Raw genomic sequence first — 12314 nt, 5'->3', positions numbered from 1 at the left:
ATGAGGCCGTAATTATATTTATCAGGTAGCACTGACATTCATTCAACTAAAGACGTAAACAACTGTCCTTAACTTTATGCTGTTATTAGAGATATGAAAATTAATTTTGAGAAAAATTTAGAAGAAGAGCGCCAAATATTACTGCAGCAACAAAAAATATGTCGAAATCGAGCACGTAAATATTTTGTGGAGTCAAACCGGAGAAAAAAGTAAGTAACTGTATTTTATTCAAAAGCATAGAAACTCAGTCTTTATAAATTAATAATTTCTCTACTTTGTAGCATTTTATGAACCTAAGTCATGACAGTGATTTCTGTATAAAATTGATCAAAATTTTTGTGACTTTTAAATTTTATTGTTTTTCTGCCACACCACAGAATGATGTATCATCTAGTTTAGTAAATGTAACTGAGGCAGTCTTTTCTTGGTATAGAATTTATTAGTGTCATATCTACTTCTTAAAATGACTATAAAATATATTCTTCATTTTTTGTGTCATTTTATGATAAAAGGTGACCAATTAGCATTTATGCTCTAATAGAATATATTTTATTTTAATTATTATTCACTTATATATAATTTTTATGTATGTACTTCCCTCATTCATCCAGTCAGAAAAATAGGGGAAATATGAATAATGGTGGAAATATTATAAAAAGAATTTTATAAATGATTGCCACTTTAAAAAAAGAGCTTTCTAGTATAAACTGGCAACTAAATAAAGTAAAAACGCAAATGCAAACAAGCCTATCTCTGCTTGACATTTCTCAAAATTCATTTGAATTGCTGGTTTATTTTTTAATGCAGAGTGGTTATGCCATTTTTATTGTTGTTTCTTTCTCCCTTGTTTATATTTCTGCAATAGCTGAATAGCAGAAAATCCCTAGAGTTTATTAACTACATCATTGGGCATATGTTGCAAATCCCATTTGGGGAATATAAAATTGTTTACCTGTAATTTTTTTCTGGCACTGTATTTCTCTTTAGAGTAGCTCTGTACCGCCTGGTGTAGTTGATAATATTTAAAGAAGCTTCATTTTGTTTCTGTTTTTTATTTGTGTATTTCTGTTTTTCCCCTACCTTTCAGCTCCTGAAGCTTATAAAAGGCACTGATAGATGTTCCATAAAGATGAATAATCTTATGTTGAAAGAGTCATTGGCTTTGGAGTCAGAGATCTAGGTTAAAATCCTAGCTCCATCAGTTAGAGCAAGTTATTTAAGCTCTTTGAGCTTTAGTTTCTCATTTATGATTGGAATTAATACTATGTATTTCAAGGAATTATTATGTAGAGCAAAAAAGTTTAATAATAGAAATGGTTGAGAACACATATACAAAATATTTGTCATGTAGTGCTTCAACATTAAAGCTTATTTTATTAACAAATTAGTATCTGTCAATTGTACATTTTTAATAGTCTTGCTGTATGAAATGGCAGGCTTTATATGTGGCATTTGATTCATAAAGTTCCAACCTATCTTGTCTCATCAAATACCATAAGAATTCTGATGTAGAAAATATAGAAGAAAATTTTGGGTTTAAAATTCTAAGAGGCAGTACATTTTCCAGTATAATTTCATTATGTTTTCCTTTTCTGTTGCCCTACAGATGGGTAAAGAAAACCTGTTTTTATGTAAAACCACATAAAAGTGTTTTTTTAAACACTAATCATTTATTTCTATATTCACCTTTTATAAAGGGAACGAAATTCTAGATACACTTCTGAACTTCAGAATATATCTATCATTGTGACTTTTTTGGCCTTGCCATTATCTATCCATGTATGCTTTACATCATCTGAGTTTATGGTGTCTATTCATATTATGGTCAGAGTTTAGAAAAACTATTTTTCCTACAGGTAGAGATGGTCTCCTAACACTTAGGTGTTTTCCTACAAAATAAGATAAATTTGTACTTTGACATTGTCAATACTGTCTCCCCAGTAGTACTCAAAAGATCTTCATAGCCCCAAGTGCTCTTTTTTACTTTTATTAATTGCCTAAAAATCACACACATTTTATTTTCTTGTTACCATTTTTTGCGTTTCTGTTGCCAGTATTTTTCTTGTATGTGTTTATCGCATTCTTAAGTTTTCTATTCTGTCACTCAGTATTCATACAGTGAAGTCCCCTTTGTTTCTCTCCAAGACCTTCCTCCACCAGTAGTTACTGCTGTAATAGATACACCCATAGACCTAATCACAATAGGCATCCTGAGACTTCCCTTAATTGCTCTTAGCAATTAGAGCCACAATTTCTTGTCTTCCATAGCATCCCTTTTTTTGTTTTGTTTTATAATATTAATTTGTGGGAACACAACCTCAAATAACTTTCTAGTTAGGCTGCTTTGTGGACCAAGTAATTTTAATATATACACATACTTAAAGAATATTAACTTATTTCCTACATTGTTTTTAATTTTCAACTTAGAACTATCTTTTGATAAATTAGTGAAGAGGCATTTATTCATCAACAGCATAGCTAATTCAGTACCAATTATTAAACACTATATTAGGAGAAAAAATAATTTTGGTTAATCTGTTTCATCATTATAAGTTAGAAATGTCAATAATCAGATCCAATATGGCTTCATGAGGAAACTAAATAGAAATAAATTTTAAGAAGTAAAGAACTCGAAAGAAACATTCAAATAGTTTTAAAACAATATAATGTAAGTATGTAGGCTTAAAAGTTCAGATGATCAGACAAAACTCCTATGTAACTATATAACCAACTGGCATAATAAGAAAGAAAAGGATTGAATGGGGAAAACTGCCCAAATAAAGCAAAGAGGAAACACTAGCAAGTGGTGAGGGTCAGGCACTTTGGAAGAATCTTTAAAACCTATAATAAAGAAGCTTCCTTAAATATCCTATAGGCAGAAAAAAAATTACCTAGAGAATCACAGGGTGAATTATTTGGTGAACATGAAGTATGAGGTAGCTACATTATCTATTTGTGAGAATGGTGGAATATGGAGTTCCCCATGAAGCAGGAAAACTGTACCTTGGAATAAATAAGGACTTATACTTTAAGGAATTTAAGTCATATTAATCAAGCCTACATATATAGATGTATGGAATAAGCTAAAAAATATAAACAGATTCAAATAAATCCAATTATCAGTAGATTTAAATATCCTTGGATATATTATCCATGCATGCGTGCTCAGTGGCTTCAGTTGTGTCCAACTCTTTGGTACCCTATGGACTGTAGCCCATAGGCTCCTCTGTCCATGGGATTCTCCAGGCAAGAGTACTGGAGTGGGTTGCCATGCCCTCCTCCAGGGGATCTTCCCAACCCAGGGATCAGACCCACGTCTCCTGCATTGCAGGTGGGTTCTTTTCCACCGAGCCACCAGTGAAGCCCATGTTATCCATAATATGTTCATAATATATTAAAGAGAAATGAAAGGAATTCAGGATATTTAGAAGTTATTTTCAGCTATTGAATGTGTTATAAAGGATAACATTTATTCATTCAATTAACATTTGAAAGTGTAGTGAAAGTGTTAGTCTCTCAGTCTGAGTCATGTCCTACTGTTTGCAACCCCATGGACCATAGCCCACGAGGCTCCTCGGTGCATGGAATTCTCCAGGCAAGAATACTGGAGTGGGTTGCCATTTCCTTCTCCAGGGCATCTTCCCAACCCAGAGATCAAACGTGGGTCTCCCACAGTGAAGGCAGAGTCTTTACCATCTGAGCCACCTTTCATATACCAGAGGATAAAAAATAAAATGCATCATTCTTGCTTTCTATTTACTAATAATGAAGTAGTAAAAAAAAAAAAAAAAAAAAAGGATGGTAGTGCTGTACAGTAAATACTACAATTGAGTCACCAACAAGGTGCTGTGGAAGTACATCTCACACAGTACATGACAAAGAATTCCTGGAAGGGTAAATTCTTATTAGATAATGAGGAGTTAGCTCACTTGAGCGGCAAAGGAGAACAATATGTGAAAAAACTTAAATGTTATGAAATAAAAGACATTAAAAAATAGTTTTATGTGATTTAGGCACTGGAAAATGTGGAAGGGTATCAGGAGAGGAAACTATAGAGCTGACAGGAGACATTACTAAAATAACTTTTGTGCCAGTCTAAAGAAATTAAACTCTATCCTGAGATGCTGTTGAAAGAGTAAAAGAGAGATGGATGCTCATGTTCATATTTTATCTCATTATAACAAAGGGTAGAGAATGAATTGAAAGCATAGGCTGGAGGCAAAGAGGAGGGGTAGAAAGCTGTTATGGGAATCTAAGCAAGAGAAGGTATGAAGCTGGCCTATGAAGGCAGAGTCGGGATTGAGTAGTAGGGTCAGTAGGAGTCAAGGGTCAGTTATGGGTGGCTCATGAAGAGCATTGTCAGAAAAGGAATACTCATCAATTATGCAAACCTTATTCTGACATTTTTAATACAAATCTAAATTACAATGCATATTTCTGTCATCTTTTATATAGATTATGATAAATGTGTTTGATCTTTTCTTCATGCCTTTGAATCATTATTATGGGCATCAAAATATTTTACTCTGTTATGTTACTGTGTTGCCCTTGAGCTATTAAGTTTAATTAGTTTACAATACTAGCCTCTACTGGTTAGCTTGGTGAATTCTTTGTTAAAAGATTTTTTCCCTTACTGCGTAGCTGTAATTTCTTTTTTAAAGTTAAATTTAACTTTGTTATTGTTACTGTTTAGTCGCTAAGTCATTTCTGACTCTTTGAGACCCCATAGACTGTACCCCACCAGGTTCCTCTATCCTTGGGACTTCCCAGGCAAGAATACTGGAGTGGGTTGCCAGTCCCTTCTCCAGGGGATCTTCTACACCCAGGGATTAAACCCAGGTCTCCTGCATTGTCAGGCATATTCTTTACCACTGAGCCTCCATTTTGAGGTAATTGTAGATTCACTTGCAATTGTGAAAAAAAATACAGAAAGATCCCATGCATGCATGCTGACTTGCTTCAGTCATTTCTGACTCTTTGTGACCCTTTGGACTGTAGCCTGCCAGGCTCTTCTTGTCCATAGGATTCTCCAGGCAAGAATACTGGAGTGGGTTGCCATGCCCTTCTCTAGGGGATCGTCCCAACCCAGAGATGAACCTGCGTCTCCTGCAGCTCCTGCCTTGCAGGTGTATTCTTTACCGGTGAGCCACTGGGGAAGCCCAAGATCACATTATACTCTCTATTCAGTTTTCCCCGGTGGTAACATCTAGAAAAACTATAGTGCAGTCTCACAACCAGGATAATGACATTTATATAGTCAAGACACAGAGCATTTCTGTTATTTCACATTGCCCTTTTATACCCATACCCACTTCCCTCCCACACCCATCCCCTGGAAATCACTAATCTGTTCTCATTTTTGTAATTTTTTTCATTTCTAGAGTATTATATAAATACTATCATATATATGTATAGTGTATATATTATATATATGATGATTTATGTATGATTCAGAATTGCCTTTTTTCACTCAACCCATTTCTCTGGGATTCATCCAGATCGCTGGATTATTATCGATTAATATCGAATGGATTATTACCATTCACCCATTAAGGATATCTGGGTAGTTCCCAGTTTGGAGTTACTATGAATAAAGCTGCTATGAATATTCATGTATAGGTTTTTGTGTAAGCATTGAAGGCAGGAGGAGAAGGGGATGACAGAGGATGAGATGGTTGGATGGCATCACCGAATCAATGGACATGAGTTTGAGTAAACTCCGGGAGTTGGTGATGAACAGGGAGGTCTGGAGTGCTTCGGTCTATGGGGTCGCAAAGAGTTGGACACAACTGAGTGAACTGAACTGAACTGAACATTTTTATTTCTCTGGAATAAATGAAGGAGTACAATTGCTGGATCATATGGTGGTTTAGTCTTTTAAAAAACTGCTAAATTGGTCTTCAGAGTGACTATCCACCAGCAGTGTAAGAGTGATCCAGTTTTCCACATCCTCATTAGCATTGATATTGTAACTATTTTGTATTTTAGCCATTCTTAAAGGTATAGTATCGAGAAGGAAATGGCAACCCACTCCAGTATTCTTTCCTGGGAAATTCCATGGACAGAAGGAGCCTAGTGGGCTACAGTTCCATTGGGTTGCAAAGAATTGGGCACAACTTAGCAACTAAACAGCAACAACAACAAAGGTGTAATAATATCTTGGTGTGGTTTTAACTGATATTTTCTTAATGCCTATTGATGCAGAATATCTTTTAATGTGCTTATTTGCCATCTGCCTATCTATGAAATTTCTCATAATGTCTTTTATCCATTTTCAATTTTTTTGAAGTATAGATAATTTACAATATTATGTTAGTTTCAGGTGCACAGCCAAGTGATTCAGTTATACGTATATGCACGTTCTTAGATTCTTTTCTGTTACAGGTTATTACAGGATATCGAGTGCAGTTCCCTGTACTCAATATCCTGTAATATTGAGTATTACAAACTTGTTTGTTTTTTACCTAGTCTATGTATAGTAGTGAGTATATTTTAATCCCAAACCCCTAATTTATCTTCCTGCCCCTCCCACTATCCCCTTTTGTAACCATAAATTTGTTTTCTATGTCTGAGACTATTTCTGTTTTGTAAATATGTTAATTTGTATCATTTTTTAGAGTCCACATATAAGTGGTATCATATTTATCTTTCTCTAACTTCACTTAATATGGTAATCTCTAAGTCCATAAGCAAATGGTTTTATTTCTTTCTTTTTATGGCCAAGTAATATTCCTTTGTATATGTATACTACTAATTTATCCATTTATCTGTTAGTGGACATTTTGGTTGCTTCTGTCAGGTTGGTTTATTTCTCTCCTTTCATTTTTGTCTCATCCATAACAAAGATTTGGAATGATGGACTAATTACAGCTAAAGCAGGCAGGATATCTTGACTGTTGTCTCATAATAGCAAGGATTCAAAACAACAGACTAGTTACAGATCAACTACAGCTCAAGCAGACAGAACTTTTATTAAACCAAAGAGTGGATAGTACATTCTGGAGACTTGGCAGCAGCTGTGGCTACGGTCCTCTTGGCTTCCATTTTTATACTTCCCATCTCCTCCTCTTGGTTCTGCCCTGTGTACCTACCACCAATCAGGAAAGGGAATGCAAATGGATGTATGCTCAAGGTCAATCAGGGAAGGGGGCATGTCTGGGCACATGCAAAAATAGCATTTTTACATATTCATCTAGGTAGGGGTGGGCTGGGAGCTTTGTTAATAGTTGCAAGTTACATAACAGGCTCTATTGGTCCTGCTTTCCCATATTTCAGTCTGTTATAATCATACGTATGTATAGAATATTTATGAACCTTTAATGGGCTCCTGGCTGCCTAAGGATACTTGAGGACACAGCTGTGTACAAGAGAGAATGTGCCAGAGTTGGAGAAGCCCTGTGGCGAGTCTGTATCCACTGTGGGCCTAGGGCACATGGGCAAGAATTGGAAAAGTCTCTGTGGCTGTTTTTGTAGCATATCTGTGAGCTCTCCTGTGAGTGTCTGAGGTGGGGTTTAGAGATCAGGTTGCATCCCTTTCCCTTAAGCCACCCCTCATTGCTCATGCCTAACTTCCTACCTAACATTCCATGTCTTGACTATTGTAAATAGTGCTGCTGTGAACATTGGGGTGCATGTATCTTTTCAAATCAGAGTTTTCTCCAGATATATGCCCAGGAGTGTGATTACAGAATCATATGGTGACTATTTTTAGCTTTGTAAGGAACCTCCATGCTGTTCTCCACAGTGGGTGCACCAGTTTAAATTTCCATCAACAATTTAGGAGAGTTCCTTTTTCTCCAGACTCTCTCCAGTATTTATTATTTGTAGGCTTTTTAATAACGGCCATTCTGACTGGTATGAGATGATACCTAACTGTAGTTGTGATTTTCTAATAATTAGTGATATTAAGCATCTTTTCATGTGTCTATTGGCCATCTGTACGTTTTCTTTGGAGGAATGTCTCTTTAAGTCTTCTGCCCATTTTTTTTATTGGGTTGTTTGTTTTTCTGATATTGAAGCTATGTGAGCTGTTTTTATATTTTGGAAACTAATTCCTTGTCAATAGCATCATTTGCAAATATTTTATCCCAGACTATAGATTGTCTTTTCATTTTGTTTATGTGCAAAAGCTGTGTAAAAGCTTTTAAGTTTAATTAGGTCCTATTTGTTTTTGTTTTTATTTCCATTAGTCCAAGAGATGGCTCCAAAAATATTGCTATGATTTGTGTCAGTGTTCTGCCTATATTTTCCTCTAGGAATTTTACAGTATCTAGCCTTACATTTAGATATTTAATCTGTTTTAAGATTATTTTTATATGGTGTTAAAGAATATTATAATTTCATTGTTTTACAGATAGCCATCTAATTTTCCCAGAACCACTTCTTGAAAAGACTGTCTTTTCTCCATGTATAGCCTTGCCTCCTTTGTCTTCAGTTCAGTTCAGTCACTCAGTTGTGTCCGACTCTTTGCGACCCCTTGGACTGCAGCACACCAGGCCTCCCTGTCCATCGCCAACTCCCAGAGTTTACTCAAACTCATGTCCATTGATTCAGTGATGTCATCCAGCCATCTCATCCTCTGTTGTCCCCTTCTCCTTCCTTCAATCTTTCCCAGCATCAGAGTCTTTTCCTTTGTCTTGGATTGACTTTTCATCCATTTTCTAATTAGATTATTTTCTTTTTTACTGTCGAGTTTTGAGAGCCCTCTATATATTCTAGGTACAAATCCTATGTCAAATGTGTGGTTTGCAAATATTTTATTCTGCACTGGAGTTTATATTTTCACCTTCTTAATAATAGAGTCTTTCCTAGAGCAAGTTTCTCATTTTTATGAAGTCCAGTTTATAACTTTTTCTTCTTATAGATTGGATTTTTGGAGAAGTCTTTGCTTAGTTCTAGGTCCTGAATATTTTCTCCTAAAAGTTTATAGACTTACAAACTGTAAAAAGTTTGTGTTTTTACAGTCTAGGTGTGTGATCTATTTTAAGTTAATTTTTTTATAGTGTGTGAGACATAGGTCATGGTTTTTTGGTTTTGTTTTGTTTAACCTATGGATATCCAATTAGTCCAGCATTCTTTGTTCAAAAACTATCTTTCCTCCATGAATTTTTTGCATCCTTGTCAGAAATCATTTGTGCATATTTATGTGGGTCTATTTCTTTGTTCTTTAAATAGCAATCCACTCCAACACTCTTGCCTGGAAAATCCCATGGACGGAGGAGCCTGATAGGCTACAGTCCATGGGATCGCAAAGAGTCAGACATGACTGAGTGACTTCACTTTCACTTTCATTTTCATCCCTCCACCAAGGCTATTACCCAGTTTTGGTTACTGTGGCTGTAAGTCCTCAAATCACTTCCTTCCATTTTTTTTTTTTCAAAATTCTTTTATTCTATTATTTTGCCTTTACATATAAAATTAAAATAATCTAGTTTGTATCTGTAAAAAATTCCACTAGGATTTTTATAGGAATTGCTTTATACTTGTATATCTAAAGGGTATGGGAAGAATTGACATACTTTCTATGTTGAATCTCCTAATAAATCCACTGAGTATTTTTCTTTCAATAGTATTTTTTAGTTCTAAAATTTCCATTTGGGTTTTCTTTGTATCTTCTGTTTAGTTTTTGAGACTTTATGTTTTCATTTGCAAACCTGTCAACTTGGTGTTGGCCTATGGACTATCTTTTTTCATTTAGTTTGTGATCTTCCTGGTTCTTAGAATGACAAGTGATTTTTCTACTGGAAATCAGACATTTTCATATCTTGTTATGAGACTCTGAAACTTACTTAAACCTTCAGCCTTAGTGGGCTTTCTCTGGCACTGTGCCAGCAGAAGAAAGGAGTAGGAGGGGGAGACACTGCTTCATTGCTGACTGTTGGAGGTGGAAGTCTAGGTTTACCCCTCTGTTGACAGGGTTGGGAAAGAGACTTCTTATCACTTCTGGGCAGTTGGAGTTACAGCTCCTCACGTGGTCCCCACTGGCACCACATTGGGAGTGGCCTCATTACTGTTAGTGAAAGTTGGTAAAAGTTTTGTCTTTCCACAGGCCTCTTGAACAGAATCCAACCAGGGGAAGTAGGGGATAGCTCATCACTGCAAGGCAGGTGATAGTGCAGACTCGCCAGGTAATTACTGCTAATACTGGGACTAGGAAGGACCTCATTATCACTGGATGGGGATGAAAGCCTAGCACTCTACTGAGCTGCTCTGACAGCCAGTTCCGGCTACATTCTGGCGAGGATGGAAATGAAATCTAGGCTCCCTACTCAATCTTGGCTTAGATGGGAAAAGAACCACAGGTCTTTTTTTCTGTGATGTTTGGATGGAGTAATAAGATTATTGTCAAAAAGTTTTCTGTCTTGTTACACTGGCCTTTTCCTCCTCATGGAGCTACAGATAGCAGACTCTTTTTTTTTTTTTTTGGTGGTGGTGGTGGTGAACTGAGAGATGGTGCTTTTTTGTCCTGTTGACATTTCTATGTTGCCTATTTCTCCCACTCCAGGTATGGGATATAAGAAGCCAAAAGAAAACTCAGGGAGCTTACGATCATGTTTTCCCTTGGATCCTGAGGTCCCTAGCCAGTTTACCTCCTTCTCTCCATCTTTCAGACTCTTCTAAATTTTTTTTTTTAAAAATGTAATGTCCAAGATTCTTATTTGTACTTAGTGAAAGACATAGCAGAAAGTCTGTTTACCTCCTCTTCTCAGAAGCAAAATTTCTTTTTTTTTTTTATCTTTTTTTTTTTAATTTTATTTTATTTTTAAACTTTACAAAATTGTATTAGTTTTGCCAAATATCAAAATTAATCCACCACAGGTATACATGTGTTCCCCATCCTGAACCCTCCTCCCTCCTGCCTCCCCATCCCATCCCTCTGGGTCGTCCCAGTGCACTAGCCCCAAGCATCCAGTATCGTGCATCGAACCTGGACTGGCAACTCGTTTCATACATGATATTATACATGTTTCAATGCCCTTCTTCCAAATCTTCCCACCCTCTCCCTCTCCCACAGAGTCCATAAGACTGTTCTATACATCAGTGTCTCTTTTGCTGTCTCGTACACAGGGTTATTGTTACCATCTTTCTAAATTCCATATATATGCGTTAGTATACTGTATTGGTGTTTTTCTTTCTGGCTTACTTCACTCTGTATAATAGGCTCCAGTTTCATCCACCTCATTAGAACTGATTCAAATGTTTTCTTTTTAATGGCTGAGTAATACTCCATTGTGTATATGTACCACAGCTTTCTTATCCATTCATCTGCTGATGGACAACTAGGTTGCTTCCATGTCCTGGCTATTATAAACAGTGCTGCAATGAACATTGGGGTACATGTGTCTCTTTCCCTTCTGGTTTCCTCAGTGTGTATGTCCAGCAGTGGGATTGCTGGATCATAAGGCAGTTCTATTTCCAGTTTTTTAAGGAATCTCCACACTGTTCTCCATAGTGGCTGTACTAGTTTGCATTCCCACCAACAGTGTAAGAGGGTTCCCTTTTCTCCACACCCTCTCCAGCATTTATTGCTTGTAGACTTTTGGATCGCAGCCATTCTGACTGGTGTGAAGTGGTACCTCATAGTGGTTTTGATTTGCATTTCTCTGATAATGAGTGATGTTGAGCATCTTTTCATGTGTTTGTTAGCCATCTGTATGTCTTCTTTGGAGAAATGTCTATTTAGTTCTTTGGCCCATTTTTTGATTGGGTCATTTATTTTTCTGGAGTTGAGCTGTAGGAGTTGCTTGTATATTTTTGAGATTAGTTGTTTGTCAGTTGCTTCATTTGCTATTATTTTCTCCCATTCTGAAGGCTGCCTTTTCACCTTGCTAATAGTTTCCTTTGTTGTGCAGAAGCTTTTAAGTTTAATTAGGTCCCATTTGTTTATTTTTGCTTTTATTTCCAATATTCTGGGAGGTAGGTCATAGAGGATCCTGCTGTGATGTATGTCAGAGAGTGTTTTGCCTATGTTCTCCTCTAGGAGTTTTATAGTTTCTGGTCTTACATTTAGATCTTTAATCCATTTTGAGTTTATTTTTGTGTATGGTGTTAGGAAGTGTTCTAGTTTCATTCTTTTACAAGTGGTTGACCAGATTTCCCAGCACCACTTGTTAAAGAGATTGTCTTTAATCCATTGTATATTCTTGCCTCCTTTGTCAAAGATAAGGTGTCCATATGTGCGTGGATTTATCTCTGGGCTTTCTATTTTGTTCCATTGATGTATATTTCTGTCTTTGTGCCAGTACCATACTGTCTTGATGACTGTGGCTTTGTAGTAGAGCCTGAAGTCAGGTAGGCTGATTCCTCCAGTTCCA

The 12314-nt window shown here is 36.3% G+C and overlaps 1 protein-coding gene across 4 annotated transcripts in view; it reads left to right on the top strand.

The window, feature by feature from the left end:
* Nucleotides 1-12314, top strand: part of CEP126 (centrosomal protein 126) — a 139250-nt gene that overhangs the window by 7078 nt on the left and 119858 nt on the right. For all 4 annotated transcript variants that reach the window (XM_070803324.1, XM_070803325.1, XM_070803323.1 and 1 more), the window contains exon 2: nucleotides 90-209. In XM_070803324.1, coding sequence (XP_070659425.1) covers nucleotides 90-209 — 120 coding nt within the window. The remainder of the gene's footprint in view (nucleotides 1-89; nucleotides 210-12314) is intronic.

The sequence above is a fragment of the Bos indicus genome, chromosome 15, assembly GCF_029378745.1.
Source record: "Bos indicus isolate NIAB-ARS_2022 breed Sahiwal x Tharparkar chromosome 15, NIAB-ARS_B.indTharparkar_mat_pri_1.0, whole genome shotgun sequence".
Classification (NCBI taxonomy): Eukaryota; Metazoa; Chordata; class Mammalia; order Artiodactyla; family Bovidae; genus Bos; species Bos indicus.
Note: the sequence above shows the minus strand (reverse complement) of the source record. Positions and strands in the feature narration are given on the sequence as shown.